The sequence below is a fragment of the Cervus elaphus genome, chromosome 14, assembly GCF_910594005.1.
Source record: "Cervus elaphus chromosome 14, mCerEla1.1, whole genome shotgun sequence".
Classification (NCBI taxonomy): Eukaryota; Metazoa; Chordata; class Mammalia; order Artiodactyla; family Cervidae; genus Cervus; species Cervus elaphus.
Genome location: NC_057828.1, coordinates 69,624,427 through 69,649,775, shown reverse-complemented (window position 1 = coordinate 69,649,775; position 25,349 = coordinate 69,624,427). Strand labels below are relative to the sequence as shown.

General features: G+C 38.6%; 1 protein-coding gene across 5 annotated transcripts in view; it reads left to right on the top strand.

Moving 5' to 3' along the window:
- KCNK2 (potassium two pore domain channel subfamily K member 2) overlaps positions 1-25,349 on the top strand; it is a 208,097-nt gene that overhangs the window by 158,215 nt on the left and 24,533 nt on the right. For all 5 annotated transcript variants that reach the window (XM_043924206.1, XM_043924203.1, XM_043924202.1 and 2 more), the window contains exon 6: positions 12,443-12,582. In XM_043924206.1, the coding sequence (XP_043780141.1) occupies positions 12,443-12,582 (140 nt within the window). The remainder of the gene's footprint in view (positions 1-12,442; positions 12,583-25,349) is intronic.

Here is a 25,349-nt window from a genome sequence, read left to right as displayed (position 1 = left end):
TGGTGTATATGTACCACAGCTTCCTTATCCACTCATCTGCTGATGAGCATCTAGGTTGCTTCCATGTCCTGGCTATTATAAACAGTGCTGCGATGAACATTGGGGTGCACGTGTCTCTTTCAGATCTGGTTTCCTCAGTGTGTATGCCCAGAAGTGGGATTGCTGGGTCATATGGCAGTTCTATTTCCAGTTTTTTAAGAAATCTCCACACTGTTTTCCATAGCGGCTGTACTAGTTTGCATTCCCACCAACAGTGTAAGAGGGTTCCCTTTTCTCCACACCCTCTCCAGCATTTATTGCTTGTTTTTTTTAAATATGTTATTTTAAATATGTGTCAGTCCAGTGTGAATGTCATAGTCTGAGACTCTCTAAAAAAAACAAAACTTATAAATAAAAATGTGGGTGGAATCCTAAAATAGTGTTATATTTGTGACCAAAGTATAAACCAGCTTAGAAGAAAACGAACAAATATTTTTACTTTATGGTTTTGTAGAAGATGAAAAAAGTTAGTTTTTAATTTCCCTTAGGAGACCAACACTCTGAAACTGGCTGGATTGTGTTAGTCTATTAGTAGCTGCTCTCAGCTGTCTGAAAACATCTTGTATATTAGTGGGAACCCTGAATACAGAATCATGGCCACAGTGTTGGAGGGGAACAGGGGAACAGAATATTTGCATGGCATTAAAGCTGCAGTCCATGGGGTCGCTGAGAGTCAGGCACGACTGAACGACTTCACTTCGCTTTTCACTTTCATGCATTGGAGAAGGTAATGGCAATCCACTCCAGTACTCTCGCCTGGAGAATCCCAGGGACGGGGGAGCCGGTGGGCTGCCGACTATGGGGTCGCACAGAGTCGAACACGACTGAAGCGACTTAGCAGCAGCAGCAGCAGATATAGTTTAATAAACATTGTTATTATTACTAAGGTTTTATTTTATTATACTGCTTTGAACCCATTATTTTAATATAGTGAAAAATGGTAGAAATACACTTTGCAAACAACTTGCAAAGGAATTTAATGTGTTCAAAGTGACAAACGCTGAGAAAATTAGAGAAGCAGAGTGGACACTACTTTTGTTGACTGATCTCTGTCTCCTTAATTTACGTATTCTGTACCTATTTTGGTCTTTGTGAAACTGTAGAACCCTATTCCTAGTCCTGTAGTCTTTACATCCTAGATCTCTGTGCCCAGGGAGCATTTTTGGATTGAAATGGTGGACAAGGGGAAAGATGTGGCAAAAGCTGCCTAGGAAATGTGTGCCCTTTGTGAGAGTCTTTGGAAAAAAAAATAATTGTGAGTTTTTTAAAGGATCTTGGAAAATAACTGCTATAGTTAAGTAGAATGCATAAAAATAGTCTTTCCTTCTGGGTACCTTGTGACAAGTAAAATTAGCCTCTAAGTTAAAGTGATGACCCCATCTGGGAAACATCAGTTGTTTACTTTTTAGGGCCTTCCCTCTTGCTATTAGATGTCTCTACAGATAGGATTCTCACTTAATTTTTTTATGTTTGCCAGGAAAAAGCAAGCAGCATTGCTCAAACTTGAACCTTCTCATCTTTCTATTAGACTGTAAATCTCCAAAGAAAACAGAGATGTACTTCTCTTAATAGACACCCGCTGTCTGATGCCTTTCTCAAGTCTGCAAATGCTACTCCAAATGGGATTAGAATTCAATTATATTTTTGTATTGAACTTCTTTGAAGACAAATTTAAAAACATACACTTCAAACCATGGTGTTATTAAAGCAAAAGGAGTAAATTTTGGAATGTGATATCTAAATGTTTAGGATACAGGTTGTAATATTGCTATAAGTATTAGGAGCATCTCAAAAACAACAAGAGATGATGTGATGTGGTAGTTCAGACAACTCTGAGGCAGAGTGCTCATCCTCAGGGAGTGAGCACAAAAATCCATGCAGCTAGACCTTTTGCCATGGGAAGAAAACAGGTCAACCCCTGTTGCTATGTATTTTTATATGTCATTTTTTACTTTTTATTTTATTTTTTATTTTTTGGCTTTAGATCTATTATGTTGCTATGGTCCTATCATTCTTTTTTTGTTTGTTTGTTTTTTAATTTGTAATATAGCTACCTTTGATTTCCCTGGTTGCTCAGATGGTAAAAAAAAAAAATCTGCCTGCAGTGCAGGAGACTGGGTTTGATCCCTGGGTCAGGAAGATGCCCCGATGAAGGGAATGGCTACCCATGTCAGTATCCTTGCCTGGAGGATTGCATGGACAGAGGAGCCTGGCAGGCTACAGTTTATGGGGTGGCAAAGAGTTGGACACGACTAAGCGACTAATGCTCTACAAAGATATAGCCACTTTACAGTGTGTGGTGGTTTCTGCCGTACAGCGGAGTGAATCAGCCACACATATACATGTATCCCCGCTTCCGTGGATTTCCTTCCCAATTAGGACACCACAGTGCGTAGTAGAATTCCCCGTACTATGCAGTCGGTTCTCATTAGTTGCCTGTTTTATATGAGTGTGTATATGTCAATCCCAATTTCCCAGCTCACCCCACCCCCTCCTCTCCCCACTTTGTATCCATGTATTTGTTCTCTACATCAGTGTTTCTATTTCTTCTTTGCTAATAAGATCATCTGCACCATTTTCCCAGATTCTACATAATTTCATATTAACATCCACGTCTGTCTGCATCTCTGCAAATGGCACAAGTTCTTTCCTTTTTATGGCTGCTTACTTTTCATTTTTGTGTATCATAATGTTCATGATATAATCTGTTACAGCATAATTATTTCTAATTCATAAATAAATGTAAATTTACATTTGCACCCACTGATCCTTTTCACTGTTGACTATACTGTATCAGAGGCATTTAGCAACTACTAGTAAAGACTAGTATATTTCAGAGTTCAGCTTTCTCTGGGTATGTGACTGAACATAAGAATTCAACATTTAATAGTTTTTTTTGCAGGAAGAACTCCCCCAGCAATTTTCAGTCTTACATTTATGTTTATGGAAGAGTATAATTCTTCCATACTGGCTGGTTGGTTGTCTTAGTAATTTGTGTTTACTCCTTCCTGATGGCCTATTTTGTTCTTTTACTAATGCTCAATATTCTAGAGCTAAAAAGACCTGGGAGCCACATGTCCATTGCAACACTTTTATTATACATATGAATAAACAGACCCTCTACTGCCAACTGTAATTCACAGAGCAACTCTTCCTAAAAGATAAGAAGAGAAAGTACACTATTTAGCAAAGTATCATTTACTTGATTTTCAGTTCAGTTCAGTTGCTCAGCCGTGTCTGACTCCTTGCGACCCCATGAACCACAGCACGCCAGGCCTCCCTGTCCATCACCAACTCTCAGAGTCCACCCAAACCCATATCCATTGAGTCAGTGATGCCATCCAGCCATCTCATACTCTGTCGTCCCCTTCTCCTCCTGCCCCCAATCCCTCCCAGCACCAGGGTCTTTTCCAATGAGTCAACTCTTCGCATCAGGTGGCCAAAGCATTGGAGTTTCAGCTTCAACATCAGTCCTTCCAATGAACACGCAGGACTGATCTCCCTTAGGATGGACTGGTTGGATCTCCTTGCAGTCCAAGGGACTTTCAAGAATGTTTTCCAACACCACAGTTCAAAAGCATCAGTTCTTCTGTACTCAGCTTTCTTTACTTGATTTTAACAATGTCTATAATAATTTGTAGTCAAATTTGTAGAGGTAAGTTAAGTGTTACTTACTCAGTCATGTCTGACTCTGCGGCAGATTCCTCTGTCCTTGGAATTCTCCAGGCAAGAATACTGGAGTGGGTTTCCATTTCCTTCCACGGAATCTTCCCGACCCAGGGATAGAACCCAAGTTTCCTGCATTGCAGGCAGATTCTTTACTGTCTGATCCACCAGGGAAGATTGGTAACAATTATATTTGACAGTTTACTCTTGGTTTCTTATGTTTTATTTCTTAACTTTTGTCATGTTATTTTTCATTTGATGAGAAGTCTGAATCGATAAATTATTAAGTCATGCTTGCCTTATAGGCCGAGAGTTAGATCTCATTAAAATCTAAGAAGTTATATTAATTATACAGAAATGTGTGAAAGATTGAGCTGTACTTACTTAGGCTTGCTTCTAAAACTTGTCTAAATCCATGATTTAAAAAAATTACTACGGGCTGGGGGATGGGAAAAATAGATGAAGCTGATTAAGAGGCACAAATCTCCAGTTATAAAATAAATAATAAAATAAATAAGTTATAGAATAGGGAGTATATTAACTAATATTGTAATAATTTTAGTGACAGTAACTAGACCTATTGTCATGATCATCTCATTATATATATATATATATATATATATATATATATATATAAATGTTGAACCACTGTATTATACACCTGAAACTAACATAATGTATGTCAATTATGTATCAGTAAAAAATTAGTTGATGATTCTTCAGGAGTGAAGTCAAGTAATTGCCTAATTTAATATAATGTAAGGTTATTTTTCAAAGTTAGTGTCCTCTTTAATTTATACTGTTAGGACTAGAGTAAGTCATGGAAACCAAGAAGTGCATTTCTATGAACTGATAGACATTGCCCAAAGAAGTCTTTTTGTTCTTGTTTAGTCTCTAAAGTCTTGTGTGATTCTTTTGCAACCCCACAAACTGTAGCCCACCATGCCAGAAGTCTTCAGCAACACTCTTTTGTAAGCCAGGTTAGTTCATAAGAGGCAATATGATTGAGTGAAAGCCAGATACAAATACATAGTTTCACAAAGCGATGTCCTCACATTAGCTACTTTTCTAATAAAAACCAAAAATTTTAACCAAAAGTTTAGATGTATTTTAAGAAACCCTTATAGTTGATATTGTGAAAACACATTTTCGTTCTGAACCTAAATTTACTTTGCCATCCAAATATATATTCTTGGATTTGATCAGTGAAATTTAGTATGTTTAGTTGAATAATTAAACTTTTTTGTCTCACATGTAGTTTTGAGTACTTACTGGGTTAATCAGGCTTTAGGCTTAATGCCATATGCTTCTCTAAATAGAAAAAAAAAAATTGGGAAATTAAAGCAGGTAAAACTGTCCTTCCAGTGCATTTACCTTTTCAAAACTTTACAGATTTTCAGTTATTGAATCTTTTGTCTTCATATTTTTTGACTTGGGAACAAAACATATTTGTTTATCTCATATTAAGAATCAAGTTTTCTTGGAATTATGTTTTCAAACTCATTATTGGAAATGCAGTTTTTGTAACCAAGCCATTGCTTTCTCTTATAACCAAAAACATGACGCATTTAGTGGAGTGCTCAGAGCTTGTTTAATGGAAGATGATTTTATCATGAAAACATATTAATCTCCATTGAAAAACCATGACAAGCTTTTTTTGTTCCAGTTTGTCCTAATAGACAACTTTGAGAAAACAGTTTCTGATGTGGTCTAAATGTTTTTCAACTATTCAAAGGCCAGGTATTAAAATTGCTATTATTGGGCTGATCACTGAGCAGAGATTTGCCAGGAATTTAGCAAATGGCATGGAAAATACCTGATCAGAAGTCAGGTCAACTGAAGAACAGTCAGTTCTTCAGCACCACCACAATGGCTCAGAAAAATTTCTCTGATTGAAAAGAGAGGGCTTACGTGACTGTTAGGGAGATGCCTTATAGTCATCATTCATATGTGCATTCATTCTGATGTTTAGTGAGCATGTATTGTATATTATATAACTGTGCTTAGCACTTAGTGGTAATGATTGCACTAGGTCCTATTCCTATGGGACATAATGTTTGAAATCCAGGAGTAACAATTAAATAGGAAACCGTTTTCTCTTCTTGATAGCTCTATGTGCTAAAATGGAAAAATTCTGCAAGACATCTGGTCACCCCCTGAATCAGCTGGTGACTCTCAGAGAACTCAACTCATCAGAAAACTGAGAGCTATGTGTGTAATTAATTAAATGGGCTTAGACCCAAACAGATCAGAAGTTAAGGACTGTGGGCAAACCAAGGAGTTATTTAACTTCTAGGATTCAAAATGGATATATAGAAGAATTATAGAACACATGGGAAAAAATGACAAAGAAAACATTTAGTGATTGACAGTTAATTCTTAGTGAGCTAGGCAGTAAATTGTACTGACTTTAATGAAAAAGAATATGTAGACTTAAAGATAACTTGTAGACATAACAATTATGTACATCCTATATCCTATAGATTTCCACCCTTATAAAGGATGAGTAAGACAATGTGTTGATTTTTCTTTCTTTATGATCATGAGACTGCTGTTTTTCTGATGGCAGTTTCCCTAGTCTTAGACCAAGTACCTATCAGGAAATGGACAACTTCTTGAGTGCTGAAATTGAAAATCCCCAAATATAGGTTCAAATGCTAGAGAGATTTAGTTACTTTTTTGGTCTCGTGTTTTTTTTTTAACTTGATAGCATAGGAAAAGTTTGATTTAGTGGGTGAGCTGTTGTTTAATACTGAAGTCATATTTTCATTTGTAAAAAAGAAAACATAATTTGCAACATTATTGAAAGAGCCTCTTAATTCTTGATGCATTAAGAAAAGACTTTATTAAGTTAAATTGCTTTACTATATAAAAGAAAATATACTAAAGCAGAAAATAACTTTTTGCCCCTTCATATTAAGACAACATGGCTGTGTGTCATGCTAAGTCACTTCAGTCATGTCCAGCTCTTTGTGACCCCATGGAGTATAACTCGCCAGGCTCCTCTGTCTCTGGGAGTCTCCAGGCAAGAGTGCTGGAATGGACTACCATGCAACTTTCATGAATAAAAAGAAAGTCAAATGTACCAAAAATACTGAAATCCGTATTTGATATCTATATTAAAATACAGACCCTTGTAAAACATGACCTTTATTTTCTTTAAAACAAAGTTGTATATTTTATCTATATTTTATGATATATATATTATTTTAGAAAAGCTGAGGAGAAGCATGGAGTTTGATCCATAATGGCTAAATCATTCTTTAAATCCTTATTTGTAAATATTCTGTGATTTAGCATCATCCAAAGAAAGAAAATTAAATTTAATGAAGAGAGGGCCATGTACATTCAAATGTTGTAGAGCAGAATACGGCCAACTTTTGGAAACTTTTGGAATGGGGTCATAAGACAAGAAGCTCCTAGTAAAACAGTGCTGACCTCAGACCCACCTGGTTTCTAGGTAAGAACCTTGAAGGAAAAAGGAGCACCTTGTTTGATGTAGCATCTCCAGCCCTAGCTAAGTGTCTGCCATCCAGTGTGGACGAAAAAAGGAGGTGGGAAAATGGGAAGGACAGTAACTGAATGGGAATGATGGGGAGGACAGTAACAGATCACAGGTGATACAGACAACCTGGTTCAATGACAGGAGCCATGTTATGAAGCCAAACAAGCCGGAGTGTGAATTCTAGCTCTGCTGTCCCCTTTGCTGTGTGACCTGACCACTGTTATTATACCTACTGAGAGTACGGCTTGTCTGTTGGAAAATGGGGATACTTACTACTGGGATTTTAGGAACCCAATACGAATCTTGCATCCTTGAGTTCTGAACTGACTGTGAGAAGGATGGCAATTGAAATGCTGATAAAGACGTCTGGAGATATGGCTTAAGGCCCATGACCAATTGGTCTTACTAAGAATCTTGTGCTAAAAAAAAAAAAAAAAAAAAAAGAATCTTGTGCTAAATCAGTGGAAATAGGAGGAGTGGGAAGGGCTTCCCTAGTGACTCAGACAGTAAAGAATCTGCCTGCAATGAAGGAGATCTGGGTTCGATCTCTGGGTCTGGAAGATTTCCCCTGGAGGAGGAAATAGCTTCCCACTCCAATAGTCTTACCTGGAGAATTCCATGGACAGAAGAGCCTGATGGGCTACAGTCCACAGACGTGCAAAGAGTAGGACACAACTGAGCAACTAACACTTTCACTTTCATGAGGACTGCGAATACAACACCCCTCAACACTTACCTACTCAGGACTTTAATACGGCCTGATTTCATTGAGAGAGACCATCAGTAAGTCTTAGCTCTCACTCCCCTCTCTTCATCCGAGTTTGAATATTCTGTAAATCAGCTTCAGTGAGCTTATTAGCTGGGACTGGGTTAGCTAGGACTACGAGGCCAAAATAAAAGAACCTCAACCAACAGCTCTTTGGTACCAGATAGGAAAGGGCTTTGTTAATGCTGGAACCAGGTAAGAAAGGGATTGTTGTGGGACAATGTTTGGGAAGCTCATCTGAGGAGAGAATGGGCTCCTAGGAATAATGCCAGACTGAAACGGAAACTTTCCTGGGCTTGATGAGCTTTATTAGGCTCTGGTGATTTCCTTATTGAAGTGTCAAGGAGAATAATTCCAGACAAAAATGGCGCCATCTAAAAGAGGCCATCATGTGAGAGTCAGAAAGAGGCTTATTTTTAACTATTTTTGAAAGTTTATAAGATTCCTAAAACCTTGGTACCTCCACCCCTCTTCGCTATTTTTATTACCATCGGTCTGCTCTCCTATAATGATTAGCCAGAAAGCTCTTAAAATGGAAAGGACTTGTGTGCATATTTTCAGTGGCAGCAAATAAAATGGCATTGAGGTGCCAGATGAGGGGGGACGAGTGGGTTGTAGCAGCCCACAGGCCACGTCTCAGGAGTCTGGGCGAGAAAGAAAAAAAAACAATGGAGTGGTGGAATGGAGATGGGAGTAGGGGTCAGTGGAGATGTCCTGGACTATGCCGGGACAGAGAGATTACCCTAGGGTTTTTTGGTTTTTCTGGTGGGGGGAGAGGGGGATAGAGTTGCATTACAATGTGTTAGTTCCTGCTACGGTAACGTCAATCAGCTACATGCCTACGTATATCCCCTCCCTCCTGGACCTCCCCTCTCCCATCCCATTCATTTAGGTCACTGAGCTGAGCTCCCTGCATATGCAGTCGGTTCCCACTAGCTAGCAAGAGACCCATGTACAGATTTCTTGAATGTGCTGGACTGAAATTAATGCTTATAATGACATTTAAAAGAAATTTCCTAATTTAAAAATAAAGTAACTTTTCCAGCAAGTTAACTTGACATTATAGATTTTTAAAATTTGGTTAAGATTCTTGAATCCTATAGATCGAATACTATGAGAATTAATTCATAAATCTTAGATATCAGAAAGTGAAAAGATTTTGTGAGTATTGGATAATACTTGTATATACATTAGCTTTCCCTGGATCACTTGACTGCCAGTATTTCATCTTAAGAGTGGCAATTAAGAATGAGAAAACATCCCCCAGCCCACACTACCCCCGGCTTAGAATCCACTAAAACTTGTGGGATGAACATTTTACCCAAATATAGACCTTTTAGTGATTAAGTTAATTTACTCTTTTCAAACTGTGACATCCTGTTTATAAGAAAGAAAACTTATAAAAAGTCATCTTGAGCATGAACTAACTTCTAAAATCAACATTTTGGTGAACTTATGTGTTAAGTGAGTCACAACTATTTGGATGAGGACTTTCTGGTTTTGAAAGAGAAAGTACTTGGGAAAAAAATGTCATTTTGGTTTCTTTGAAATGGAAACATTTAAAAAATGGAATTCACTAGTGAGCCTATCATGTAACAGATTTCCACACACATTTCTTAAGTCACTTCTGTGAATTTGTAGCACTGCATCCCCCATGGGCCAAGTCTTAACCATCCCAAGATGCATTTAGCCTTTATAGTCCTTCCCAGAAATGATATTTTTAAAAATGCTGCGCAAGGTAAATTTTTTACAATATTTTGAAGGTAAATATTACTGACTTTATAAACTGAACCTTGAAATTTATTCTTTGTCCCCAACAAAGGCTGAACTTATATCTGTTCCTATTATGATGGAAAAAGTGTTCTCTTTTCACTCTGACCCTTTAATATTTGAAAATGTCATTGTGGGTAACTCACAGTCTGAGTTATAGAGAGTATGTTATAGTCAAATTTTTATATTTGATTTTTAATGTATACTGGCTGTTTACTAGCTGTTCTTCTGAATATACAGGTTGAGTTTTTTTAATTATGTCCACAACCCCTGTTTAAGCCCTGTTTAATCCCCAGTCTCTACACTTTTGATTCTAAAATCATTCCCTGCTCTTCCCTGTTGTGTGTGTGTTAAGTTGCTTAGTCGTGTCTGACTGTGACCCTACCCACCAGGCCCCTCAGTCCATGGGATTCTGCAGGCTATAATACTGAATTGGGTAGCCATTCCCTTCTCCAGGGGACCTTCCCTGACCCAGGGATCGAACCCGTGTCTCCCACGTGGCAGGCAGACTCTTCACTGTCTGAGACACCAGGGAAGCTCTGCCCTGTTAAGTGTTAAGATTTGTATTTAAGGATCCTGCTGGTTGTCTTGCCTTTTGGTACCTCAAGCACTTCAAAATTGTGATGGCCCATTTTGAATTACTTTTCCTTTTTTTGCCCCTGTTCCTTCTGCTGTGTTTCCTGTTTAATTGCTGGTGCCATCCACCCAATGAGGGTCTCTGGTCTCTGGTCAGCCTCGAGACCTTCCTTCCACTTACCACACCAACTAAGTAGTCGGCAGTCCCCGACGGTTCTGCCTCAGATGTCTTTTCTTTCCATCGCAGTCTGACTCTGCCTCAATGTTTCCTTACTAGCTCAAAACAAAGTTTCTCACTGGGCTTCCCTGTCAAACCTTCCCTCTCTGCCCCTAGGTCTTTCTGCGCATGCAAGTCAAACACCAATCTGCCTAAAAACCTTTACCTACTCCCCACTGCTTTAGGAACAAGTCTTTACAACTTTCCCCCCCCCCTAGATTCCTCTCTTCTACCTGTCTATTCTCTTGACCCCCTTCCAAATGTAGCTTTAGCTGATAGTAGCAGCACCTTTGGGCTCTGTCCTGGTCTTTGTTGCTGTGTGAGGGCTTCCTCGAGTTGCGGCATGAAGGCTTCTCTTGCTGCTCCAGCACGAGCTCTGGAGCCTGAGTGCTCAGTAGCTGCGCCAGGCTCGCTTCCCTGATGGGCTTAGAGACCCTGCGGCATGTGGGATCTTAGGTCCCCAACCAGGGATCGAACCTGTGTCCTCTGCATTGGAATGCGGATTCTAAACCTCTGGACCACAGGGGAGATCCTAGTCCTGCGGATATATCAAATGTTTTCACACTAAGTTTTTTTCTGTTTTGATCCTCATTGTTTGACTCACCTTCTGCCCTTCTGAAGTAAAAATCATTTCTTCTGTGTCCTGTCATAGTACTTTTTAATTCTTTTTTGTCATCCTTTGATAATGTCACATTGTGATCAGTTGTCTATGAGAGGCTTTCTCAGGCTAAATTATTAATTTCTCAAGAGAGAGACTGCTTCCCTCTCCTGTGAAAAGTATAACTGTTTTGGAGTTTGAAACTTAATAAGTGCCCTATTAATATGTGCTGAAGTTGGGATACATTGAAATGTATTCAGATTCTCATAGGTGCAATTACTGCACCAAATAAATGGAAACAAAGATTAAAGCAGAACTCCATTGCCAATTTTTTTTCTTGAGAGCAAGGGATTTAAATTTATGACAGACACGGGAATTCCCTTGAAACATCAGATAATAATGAATGGCAGTATCATCTGAAAATTGCTATTTATTCAAATTAGATCTGCCAAAATATTGTCACTGACATTTGTTATCAATCCATTGTATTGATGATTTTAAAATAAGAACTAATTTCTGTGCAGGTTGTCTTTGAATTGATTGGTTTGCATGTATTGATTGGTTAGCATGAATTGATGAGAAATAGGATAAAAATACTAAGTTAAATACATGCTAAAAAAAGTGTCAGCTCTGTTCCCTATTGCAAGAGAGGTGGAAAGAGAAACTAATACACATGAAATAATTAAGTGCTAGACTAGTTGAGATTGATTATAATAAACAAAAAGAAACATGGGACAAGGAAAAATTGTTATTACCTGAAGAAGTTATGAAAGTCTTATTAAGAACTTATTATATCTGAAACCAATATAATATTGTAAATCGACTGTCATTTCAGTCACTCAGTCATGTCCAACTCTTTTCGACCCCATGTACTGCAGCACGCCAGTCTTTCTTGTCCATCATCAACTCCTGGAGTTTGCTCAAACTCATGTCCATGGAGTTGGTGATGCCATCCAACCATCTTATCCTCTGTCGTCCCCTTCTCCTCTTGCCGTCAATCTTTCCCAGCATCGGGGTCTTTTCCAGTGAGTCAGTTCTTCATAGCAGGTGGCTAAAGTATTGGAGTTACAGCTTCAGTATCAACTATACTTTAATTAAAAATGAATTAATTTGAATGGTTCTTGAAAAATAGATAGGGATTACATGCATGAAAATAAGGAATTCCATATGAAGTAAACAACATGGATCAACTGACAAGATTTCTGTGTTTTGAAGGCCAAAATGCAGTTAATAATTTCAGCAGTAATCTGTGGTTTACCTCTATAATATGAAGTTATTCTGTTCTGCTTTGTTTTTGTCTCACAGGTGGATCGGATATTGAGTACCTAGACTTCTATAAGCCTGTCGTGTGGTTTTGGATCCTTGTAGGGCTTGCTTACTTCGCTGCTGTCCTGAGTATGATTGGAGACTGGCTCCGAGTGATATCAAAAAAGACAAAGGAAGAGGTGAGAAATAAAAATGTGTGTAAAAATCTGATTTAACTAATTGAGTAAAGGTTGCTTTTAATGTCTTTTAACATTTATTTTTTTTTAGATACTAAATATTTACTAATTCATTTAAATATTTAAAAATATTTAAATATTACTTAAAAATTTTAATGTTTATGTTTGGTGTGCATTTGCTACAGGAAGCTATCAATCATATGAGGTGTAATTCATTGACTTAACCAAAACTTACCAAATACCACTCCATGTCAGATGATATCTTGGTGCTGAGAGTAATTTGTAATGAAAAAAAGATGCAATTAAAGACATTTTATTCATTATTTCTTTTTTTTTCTTGATTTCCTCAATAACAGAGTAAATTTTATTCCATAAAGAGACAGTAGGAAATATTTGTGTCAAGATATCAGTAGCATGAAAAAGTGAAGGTAGTATATAATATTGAATTCTCATTGTATTCAATTATTTCCTTTTCTCTTAGGTCTGTGTAAGTGTGTACACATGCACATGTACACACATGCATGTATTCCCCAAAGTTGTTTACGTTAGAACCAATTATCTTGTCTATGGATTTCAGCTGTTCAGAAAGATACCCTTTTATCTTTTTGGTGCAACTGTATATACAGAAATGACCATTAGAATTTTTGACTCGAGATTTTGGAAAGTTTGAAATTTCAATCTTGACTAAAATTCCTAAACGGAATTACATTTTAATTTATTTTGAAAAGTCCAGAACTACTACTAGTTTAAGTGTGACAGAGTAGTGTTTTATTATGAATTCTGTATTTTTTGGTTCTGAATCTTAGCCAACTTTATTAATATTTTTTACAACACAACAAATTCATAAGACTTGCAAATATAGTATCCACAGTCTTCCTTTAATTATCCCTCCCTTTCATTATCTGGTGTTCATAGACCAAGAGACATCAGTGTTAAAATCTTCGATTGATAACAGCAATCGTGAGTCTTTAAACATACGCCTGAAAGAAACTAAGATAGACTAAGATAATAAATGATAAAATTAATTTCTCTCAACAAACAAAGTAGTTTCTTTGAACACATCAAGTCATTTAATTTCTTACTAATACCCAAGGTGCCTATGGTAATTAGAAGGAGTATAAGTTATCCAACATTTCCCTTCATCGATACCATATTTCTCAGTTGGTAATTCATATATTCAGTCTGTGTGTATTAATCTGTATCTTAGTTACACCATAAAACCAAAAACTTTATTATAAACATATCAGCAGGACAATGTGCTTGACATTCTAGTTTAAATCATGTGAAAAGTTCTTTGAATAAGACCTCAACTGATTTGCCTCAGTCTTATTGTGTGTGTTTGTGTTTGTGTGAGAGAGAGAGAGACAGAGAGAGAGAGAAGAGAGGGAAGGATAGAATAAGGTGGAGAGGGAGAGAATTATGGTTATTTTAACTTCAGTGTACTTTTAAGGGTCTTGAGATGCTAAGGGGGACAAAAGAAATTGTAGCTAGGAAATACGCTAGATAACATAGCTAAAAAAACAACTTTCAAACTTCTAGTATATGCTGGCATTAAAATGCATTTTTAAAACACACACAAACATTTTTTCTAAGTAAAATAGAGTTGAACAGAGAATATCTCTGTTAGATAGTTTAAAAAGTATTGTTTTGTGGAAATATATATTTCCACATATATATATATAGTAAATGTAGTATATATTATATACATACACATACACACATATATGTGCGTATATATACCCACTTACAGACACACACACACACACACACACACACACACACACACTAAGATTATTATGGGTCACACTCCAAAAGTTTGAAAGCTACCAAGGCACATATAGAATGGGCGAAATTTTATCTTTATGCCACTGGCAAAATATGTTTGATTAAAGTTTAAAAGCTCGTATTACTAAAAAAAGAAAAACCAGTGCTTTTTGTGATAGGATTAGCTAGTACAAAGCACTAGCACGTTTTTTCCAGAGCAGTGAGATAACCATCTGTATTACTCTCCTTGGGCTGCCATAGCAAGAGTGACTTAAACAGGACTCTGTTTCTTCACAATTCAGGAAGATGGAAGTCCTGGTTTAAGGTGCTGGTTTCTGGTGAGATCTCTCTCCTTGGCTTGCAGGTGGTGCCTTCTTGCTGTGTATTCATAGGGCCTTGCCTCTGCACATGTGGCTGTAGAGAGAGAAGGTTCTAGATCACTTTCCTCTTCTTACAGGGATACCAGTGCTGTTGGATTAGGGCTGCACCCTTACGACCTCACTGAACCTTGCATGTGTATGCATGCGTGCTAAGTCACTTCAGCCATGTCTGACTCTTTGCGACCCTGTGGACTGCAGCCTGCCAGGCTCCTCTGTCCATGGGATTCTCCAGGCAAGAACACTGGAGTGGGTTGCCATGCCCTCCTCCAGGGGATCTTCCCCACCCAGGAATGGAACCTGTGTCTCTTATGTCTCCTGCATTGGCAGGGGAGTTGTTTACCACTAGCGCCACCTGGAAAGCCCCACTGAATCTTAATTACCCCCTTTAAGGCTCTGTCCCCAAATACAGTGACAGTGGGGATTAGGGCTTCAACAAAGGACTTGCTGGAGGACTGGATTCAGGCTTTAACACAATCGTTTCAAAGAAATTTAAATTTCTACATTAACTGGCTTATTTAATATGAGAAGCAAGTTTGTTTGTCTCCTTTTGAATGATCTTCTTGATTCTCAGCCAGAAGTGTGAGATGTATCATTGTGTGTTTCCAACACTGAAAAGTAGAAAGCTCTTTTCCTTTCTTACCATAAGTCTTTTGGCTTGTTCCTTGTCTTTGGAGTGACATATCCTTTCTGGTGACTGCATTTGGAGAAAGCTCATGTGAGTAAAGGCCATGAGCAAGTTTACGGAAACCCGCTGGAGCTGCAGCTGCTCCAGACAGTTGATCCAGTTGCAATGGAACTGTCACTTTGAGCAGATGTGTGTTTTCTACTTTGTAATGCAGTTTAGGGAAATGACAAAAGTGGGTCACAAATTCAACAGAGAATGTAAAGAGAGAAAGGGAGAGATGATTTATAATTGTGAAGAAAGAAAAAGACAATTTATAATCGTGAATGTATAGATTGTTAGGGCCAAAATTTTTATAAAGGAAATATGACTAAACATTTCTACAGCAGTGGAAAAAGATTACTGAATAAGTCTAATCTTGAAATAACTCACTAAAGTTAAATAATTAAATAAAAACCAACTAACTACATCCTAGGAGTCATCTTTACACACACAAACCATATTGGGTGACTGCTCACTATATGTTCATTACCTTTTGTACTTAAACCATTTCAAATGCTCCAACTTTTAAAAACTGCCTAAGTGTTCAGAAACAACAAGAATATTTCTAGTTTTCAATTCCATGAGAATACTAAATAATTTTTGATAACTTGGAATCCTCACTATTAAAAATGTCACTAGTACAGAACATTAAAAAATCAAAATAATATATATTAGAAATTTTTCAAGTGGTGATACAAAAACACAAGCTTTCCCTCCCATGAAAGATTCTGGCTAATAGTAAGTTTCAGTCTTACATTAGTTTTTCAAAAACAAATCTCCTTAAATCATATCAGGTAAGTGTAAACATAGAGTTCTAATCATATTTCTGTTATTTTTTTTCTGTTTTTTTTTTTTTTTTTAAATCTTAAAGTCTGTTCTGTTTCCAATGAAGATCGATTTTAATGAAAATATATTTAGGAGTAAGGAAAAAGTTTTTGATGAGCATGCTGAAATAAAACGTTGATACAGCTGATCTGTCTGAAATGTTTGAGAGGAAAGGGTTGAGACAGAGAGTGGCGTGGGCATGTATGCACTACGGTGGGCAGTAAAGCAGATGGCTGGTGCGAAGCCGCCGTGTAGCCCAGGGAGCTCGGCTCAGCGCTCTGTGGTCACCTAGGGGGCGGGCTGGGGGGTGGAAGGGTGGCCAAGGAGGGAGGGGACACACGGCTACATGCAGCCGATTCTCACTGTTTTGCAGCAGACACTAACACAGCCTTGTAAAACAATTATATTCCAATTAAAAAGACAGTTAGTTGGAGAAACACTGTGTAGTTTCAGAACTGTCACATATAATTATAGCTGATCTGCGTTCCTCAAGGAAAAGAATAATGCCCTCAATCATTTTTTCCATGGAGTCATATGCATTTCTGTAAAAGGATTTATCTGTTTCATTATTTCTTAAGCTCTAATGGAGAGTAACAATATTCAGTACTGAGAATTGATATGACTAATTATCTTTTTCTGTGAAACCATGTGCCCTCTTCTGAGGAAATAATGTTTCCATTTAGAAAATAAAGATTATTTATATATTCTAAATAACACAATAGTACTGATATCTGAGGCAGGTAAAATAAAAATAAGATGAGACCACGAAATTCAGAAGGTGAACTCCTAAGCAGGCAGGGGATACTGCAGCCTTATGTGCAGATGTAGCTCAGTTTGCTACTGCTGGCTTTCCCTGAGGTTGAAAGACCTGTAATTTCTGTATCGTTCTTGTACTGACGTACAGGTACCACAGCTTGTTGGGACGGTCTTGTCCATGTGTGACGAGCACCACTTCAGCCCCTGTATCAGCTGCCTCTGTTCTCTGGAGTGCCAGTGGCACTCTTTTTGCTGGTTAATGGCTAAGTCATGTCCGACTCTTTGCAACCCCATGGACTGCGGCACACCAGGCTTCCCTGTCCTTCAGTATCTCCTGGAGTTTGCTCAAACTCATGTCCATTGAGTCGGTGATGCCATCCACCCATCTCATCGTCTGTCATCCCCTTCTCTTCCTGCTCTCAGTCTTTCCCAGGATCAGGGCCATAAGTTAGCTTTTTGCATCAGGTGACCAAAGTACTGGGACTTCAGGAAAAGTCCTTCCAATAAATATTTAGCGTTGATTTCCTTTAGGATCGATTGGTTTCATCTCCTTGCAGTCTAAGAGCCTCTCAGTGGCACTGTAGCTAGCCACACTGAATAGATACCCAGGAGTTGCTTTTTTTTTTTTTTTTTAACCAGTGTACTGTGATGTGCTTCGTTGTTCAGTCACGTCTGACTCTTTGCAACCCCATGGACTGCAGCCTGCCAGGCCCCTCTGTCCATGGGGATTCTCCAGGCAAGAATACTGGAGTGGGTTGACATGTCCTCCTCCAGGGGATCTTCTCAACTCAGGGATGGAACCCAGGTCTTCCGCATTGCAGGCAGTTTCTTTACTGTCTGAGCCACCAGGGAAGTCCTTTTAAACCAGCATCATTTCTTTAACCTCTGAAGGTGTTTGTTCAAGTAGCATTCACTTTAGTAAGTTGGCCTTATATCATATTAAGAAAACTCCCTTTGATTAGGAAGCTCTAGTGCTAAGCAGCCTTGAAAGACTGTTCCTGGAACTTGTATTAGGCCCCAGCATTGTGCAGGGACCTGAGAATATGGAGGGGGACATGGTTTTCTTCTGCTAATGACCTGGCAAGAGCATTTGGTCTTCCCTGATCTTCACTCAGGGTGGTAATGCCTCCTGCTAGTGAAAGAGCTGGGATTTAACAGCTCTTTATCTTGTCTAGAGATGGAGAACTAAAGAATAGTTGCAGCCTGAGCCTTGGAAAGCTTACAGTAGAGTACTTTATCATTAGGTCTTATGGGAGAAGTGCTTTTAATATGAAAGATTCCATATGCCTTTTGAAATAAGTTAGACTTTATTCTGAAAACCCTAGGGAGCCATTGAAGAATTTTAAATAAGTGGAATGAAATATCTTGTCAACATGAAGGCAGATGAATTATAAACAAAGCCTGATGCCAATAAATCAGTTGCAAGATTATTGAGATTATTGAAGGAATCTAGGTAGTGCAGAATGAAGAGTCTCTGGTGGCAGCAGGATAGAGATGAAAGTAAGGATTTCAAAATTATTTGGGGGATAGAAGAGATAGGTTACCCTTTAGCTGTGGGCAATAAAGAGAAAGAGGGAATGACATTCATGATTCTAGCTTTGGATGGAATTACAAAACACAGGAGAGAGATATTCTGAGTAGATGAGAGGAATGAGAATGTCATTTTGGACATATTGTGATTGAGGGCTGTGTTGGACATCCAGGTAGTTCATCAAGTTTAGAGAATTGGGTATGCAAGCCTGGGAAGTAGGAAGGATAGGAGTTGCAGAGTTGGCTGGGTAGGGGCAGGGGAGAGGGCATTCATCAGAACATACATGACAATGGAAGTTCTGATTATAGATGAATTCACCTAATGAATACTTGGAAAGTAGTCAGCCATCTAGCTAAAAATGGAACCTGGAATAAAATAGTTAAGAGGGTGGATGGAGAGACCATTAAGGATGGGATAGCAAATAATATAGTCAAATAAATTGATTCATGGATAGGGAAAAGGCATGGAGGTTTTGAAGAGAGGATGGTTCAAAGGATGGATCAGACTGGCTAAAGACAATGGGTAAAGAAAGGAACCCAAGGGAAGATTGACACAGTAACCCAAGAAATAATTAGCAAGAGTTCTCTGTGAGGTTGTGCTCCAAGACTGCCACTCCTGTAGCAGAAAATTTAAATATTTACCCCTGGATTCTTGGAGGAGGAAATGGCAACTCACTCCAGTATTCTTGCTGGGATTATCCCATGGATGGAGGAGCCTGGCAGGCTACAGTTTATGGGGTTGCTAAGAATAGGACATGACTTAGCGACTAAACAACAACAATAACTCTGGATTGTACAATACACTGGATATATCCCATGAACGTTCTTTTGGCACATCAAGCACAATTCCAAAGGGTAATATTCACAGAATATTTTATGGAAATGGGAGCATTGGAGCACAGGTAATAAAAAACTGTTGATTTAGCAGTGTAGAAGCATTGATACTAGGTACTGCTGGGCATGCATACATGGTAAATATGGACAGTGTGGTGGGGTGGGTGGTGAACTGTGGAGTGACAATGTCAAAGAGGCAGGAAGAGGAAAACTGGTCTCATGGAGACCAGTTAGGAGTTTATTTAATGTCTAATTTACTGGTAAATCACTCATTTATTCATTCATGTAAGAAAAGGCATACTAAGTACAGTATGATGTACAGTATATTAGGTTCTGGGAGTAATTTTCCATCTGTTGGAGTTTGAGCCTTATCTCTTTATTGGAAAGATTCCATAGGTGGTGCATTTCCTTATTTATCTTTATAATGATAAATTAGCTCCCCTGGTAGCTTAGCTGGTAGAGAATCCACCTGCAATGCAGGAGACCCCGGTTTGATTTCTGGGTTGGAAATATCCCCTGGAGAAGGGAAAGGCTACCCACTCCAATATTCTTGGGCTTCCCTGGTGGCTCAGATGGTAAAGAATCTGCCTGCAATGTGGGAGACCTGGATTCAATCCCTGGGTTGGGAAGATCTCCTGGAGGAAGGCATGGCAATCCACTCCAGTATTCTTTTCTGAAGAATCCTCATGGACAGAGGGAATTTTGAAAATGAAGGGACTTAGTCTTTTATTGATTTTCAAAATAGCCTACTTTTACTTTTTTTCTTTAGTCTTCCTCCTTCTTTCCTTCCTAGTTTTTGTTCTGACTTCTAATATATTTGGAGGAGGGGTGGTATATTTTTGTTTTTCTCTGTTGAGGTACTGAAGTCATTATAAATGACTCGAGTTGGACTGTGGGCACAATGTACGCTGATCGTAAGACGTCTCAGGTTTATATTTTAATGCAGATAACTCTTCTTCGACTAGAGAGTAAGAAAAGAATAAAGTGGAGATGGTATCGCAATTATTAAAATGAGGCATATCTAAAGGGCCCTCGTCTCCTGCCCCATGGGGAAAGAGATATCCCTCACTATGCTTTGGGGAGGGCTTCCCTGCTGGCTCAGATGATAAAGAACCTGCCTGCAATGCAGGAGACCTGGGTTTGATCCCTGGGTTAGAAAGATCCCCTAGAGGAGGGCATGGCAACCCACCCCAGTATTCTTGCCTGGAGAATCCCATGGACGGAGCCTGGTGGGCTACAGTCCATGGGGTCACAAAGAGTCAGACACCACTGAGCAACTAGGCACAGCACAGCACATGCTCTGGGGAAAAGATCAAAGCAGATGTTGAGCTTCATCTGCTGGTTTATATTTCACTGTACCTCGCTGTGCCATGGAGAAAGTTCCTTCTCTTTTTCAGTCCGACCATCAGCTCAGCAAATCATTACCTATGTAGTAAGTAGGCAGTTGGAAAGGACAATAAAAGAACAAATGACTTAAGACTTAAATGATGCTTTGAGATAATAGTAGCTCTCAGACACCAGGGTATGTCTAATTTCTAAATGAACTTTATGGACAGTCATTTTTGGAGAACCCAGGCCCCAAGCTGTGTCTCACTTTCAGCTCAGTATTGTGGTGCATACTGTGAACCTTTATGAGTCTAATGTTAGGAAGGTCTTAGAAGGCAAAATATATGTTAAAAACAAAATAGGGTTTGAAGTGGTGAAAATGGAAATACTTTCCTTCTAGAATATGCTTTATTTCTTTTTTTAATCTTAAATGTGATGAAAGTGTTCAGTTATCAAATAAGAATCACTAAAAAGGAAACTGAAGCACCGGGAGGTGAAGTGACTTACTTAAGGTTATGCAGCCAGCACGTGATAGAATCAGTAATCAACCCAGATGGCTTGACTGCATGGCCCAGCCTTTTAGCGACACTAACTTTTATTCCTATACTGCCTCCCAAATGCTCAAAAAAGTAGGTTACATATTGTTTTTTTTTTCTTATCATTTTACATGTAGGTAATATCGACACATTAGACATGAGTACCCAATTCTGACCCATTTGTTACAGTGCAGCTACAGAGAAGAGCTTCGTGAATTTATTAAATCAGTTTGGTCACTGGTTGTGTTATGATCAGTGAAATCTAAAGCTTGACATGCTTTTTAATGATTGGAAATGATTTGTATCCTTTCTAAAATGTGCGCGGGCTTTGGAACCCTTAAAACTGAGATTTAATTCTATCTTAACTATTTACTAGCTCTGCAAACTTCACCAAAATACCTAATCTCTGTGTCTCCATTTTCTGAAAAAAATGCAATTTAACTCCCTTTATGGGGCTGCTGTAGAGATTCAGTGGGTAGAGTGTAGGATGTAGCTAAATTCTTACTGAATGCTTATTCTTTTCCTCATGGGTTTTCTGAAAGAATTAGTATCAAATTATTGTCCCAAATCAAATGACCTGTAATGGTCTAAGACTATCATCTATATGTCATCATGTATTGTTCTCTGTAGAGTATAAAATGCTGTGAGCACTTATATGTCTAAACATCTTATCTGGTTGAAATGATAAAAACACAAAAGGGAAGAGCTGTGTGCTACGCTAAGTCACTTCAGTCGTCTGACTCTTCGCGACCCTATAGACAGTAGTTCTCTAGGCTCCTCTGTTCATGGGGTTCTCCCAGCAAGAATACTAGAATGGGTTGCCAGGGGATCTTTCCAACCCAGGGATCCAACCAGCGTCTCTTATGTCTCCTGCATTGGCAGATGGGTTCTTCACAACTGTGGCCACCTGGAGGCCCAAGGAACAATTAAGGTTATGTATATTGCTAGAATTTGATCATTATCACAGAGTCCAAAATAGCCTAAGAAAAAGGTGAATTCAAACATTTCAAATATGCTGAATGTTCTCTGGACTTGAAAACTAGTTTTTGCATTAAATGTTCCTTATTTAGGTATAATCTACCTAATTACTGCTCTCTTAATTCTTCCCTTGATTTAGAGCTATAGATTTTCTGGTGTCCTGATGTGTGGACTGAGGTAGAACCCACTTATATTTTTCCTTTTATTAAATTGAGAGTGAGTAGCTCAGTTGTTATATTAAAAAATAAAAGCATGAAGGAAGATTCCTTTTTTTTTTCTGTTTTAGATTGAACCCTCACTGTTTATAAATTGTAACTTCTTTTTGCTTCAGTTATTTCACAGAACATCATCTGGTAATGAAAATGCAGAGTAATTTTTTCTTTTCATTTGTACACAGTAGGAAAATAACTTAAGATAATAGTTTTTGCCTCAAAGCACTTTATAAGTAATTTTGTGTTTTTTTTTTAGCTAGAGAGCACATTATGGAATTTAATGCAACACGATGTAATGTTATCTCTCTCTTTTGACTGTTTTGACGTCATCTGTTCTGAGAATTTGTGAGAAAAGTGACCACCATGAACTTGGCTTTCAAAATTGTTTTTGGACTTCCTTCATCAAAGTAAAGTATTGTACTCTCCTGTACTCAGGGCTAAAATCAATCACATCTTACAAAAAAAACGAAAATCAGGCCTATGTTTGCTGAAAACACAAGCGAGTGTGTTTTCAGAGATGGTGCAACACAAATAATTCACTTTCATTTCCTCCATGGATGGCTTTCTGAAAGAATATTAGTTTGTGGTCAGTCAGAGCTAAGAGTAGGTAGAGCACTTTGAAGTTTAATCAAGGATTTTTGTTCATCTTTAGCAACAAAATATGGTGATTTGTTTAGTGTTTAGTGGATGGCATCCTAATTTTAATAAGGCAGTTTCATTGTCCCTGCCTCCATCTCGATTTGAACCAAGAGAATGGCTTCTCATTAATGATATTTGTGCCTTTGCGCATACACAGAAAATCTCCCGCTTTTGAACAAGGATGCACCCCTGTTCTTCCTCTAGTAAAATTGTTAGTCATCAATGCTGTTCATCTATTAGACAAATTTTAAATGTTATTTATTATACAAATAGTTTCCTTTGTCTGTCCATCCAGACATATGGTGGAATTGCACTTTCTCTTGCCCTTGTGGTTGGTGAGCTATGGGAATCGTTCTGGCCACAGCTGTGGGCAGAGCGGGAAGACGATTTAATGCGCCTGTGAGTCCCTCAGGGGCGTACTTGCCTCTGGCTCGGGGACCATAAAGATCACGGCGCTGTGTCAGCCTGGGCCCCAGTTTAACCATGTTGAGCAGAGCCTGATGCCGACGTGTTGTGGGCATTCAGCAGTAGGGAGGCATTAGCCTTTGTCGCCTTAAGCCACTAATATTAAGGAGCTGTTTGTTCTAGGTCATAACCTCGCCTGTCCTGACTAATCCAGTAAAACAGTAAAATACAGTTGCTCTAACAGAGTTAAAGTAGCAATAATAATTTAGAAGATTTAAATTTTATGAGCCATACTCATATTTGGTGAATTTTGTATTAGCTTCCAAATCTCTGATAGGATTATGTTTATTATCTGTATTTATATTATTTAAGATATATTACCTGTATTTATCTTACTTAAGATTCGCTAATGGTTTTACTAAAATGGAAGCATCAAGGTAAGAGCTGAAGTGAAATAGAGCAACCTGCTTTTTAAAGAAAGTATAGGCGGGATTTAAATTGTCCAGAGACCAAATATTCCTGTTCCTATAAAAAAAGCAGTCTCTCCCACTCATTCAGGATTATGTACCCACTCAAAATTGGGCCAGTGATATTAAATCTGTTGTATATGTAAGCTCTCTGAAATAAAGAAATTTCAACAAATTTAAGTTTCAAAAAAACCAGTGCATCATACCAGAATAATCATAGGTATGAAAGAGCAGGATTTCCTTGTGTAATATTATTTTTGAAATTTATTAGGTTGAACTGTTGACATTCAACTATTTTTGACCTTAAGAAAAACAATTGCATATGGTTGAACCTAATATTCTAACATTCAACTGTATTTCCAAGCCAGTTTCTATAAATAATTTTCATGTTATAATTTATCATTAGATTATGACCCATACATTATGCAAAATCATATATGGCTAGACATTTCTGGTATCCTTTCTTTATTTAGTACTTGGCTAAAACTTTGCCAAATTCTGTTTTTATTATGTATAGACTGTAGACTGATTATCTCATCTCAACTTGAAGCAGACTAATCTGTTGTACTCTTACACTCACAGATCCATCCCTGTCGCTTGTCAATCTAAACTGCAGCTCAGAATTTCCCTCTTCTCCCCCCCAGCCATGTCATATAACTGCTGAAGTTCTCTCTGGGACTACTTAACTGCTTTCATGGTTTTAGACTCCTCACTCTGTTTCCCAGAAAGCAGCTAGTGTGAGGCTGAAACAATTTATATAGTTTTGTGGAAGGCTTGGGGATAACTTAAGGGAATTACAGAGTAGAGAAGGGAACACTTTAAGCTTGGGCAATTAGACAATATTGCTGCTAGAGTTCCTTGGTCATCTTTGCAAAGGGTTCCCCCTTGGCATCTCACTCTGCAACCCCTGGCCCTGTAGCCTATTCCTGGGGTCTGCTTACCACTCTAGATCCGTTCATTCTATTTGGGTATTCCTCATCCTGAGCGCAGGGACCAAACTGGGGCTTCTCAGGTGGTGCTCGTGGTAAAGGGTCCGCATCCAAATGCAGGAGACGCAAGAGACAGGGCTCAATCCCTGGGTCAAGTAGATCCCCTGGAGTAGGAAGGGCACCCGAAACCAGTATTCTTGACTAGAAAATTTCATGGGCAGAGGAGCCTGGCAGGCTACAGTCTGTGGGGCCACAAAGAATCAGACACGACCGAGCCACTGAGCATGCACGTGCGCACACACACACACACACGCACACGCACACACACACGCTTATACACAGGGACCAAACCAGCTGAAGATAAGTTGGTACAATGTAGAGAACAGATCTGTGGACACAGGGCGGAAGGCAGGGTAGGAATTGAGAGAGTAGCATTGACTGCTTAATGAGACTCTGCTCTATCGCACAGGAAGTTCAGCTCGGTCCTCTGTGATGACCTGGGGGAGGGGGGCGGGGGGGAGGGGG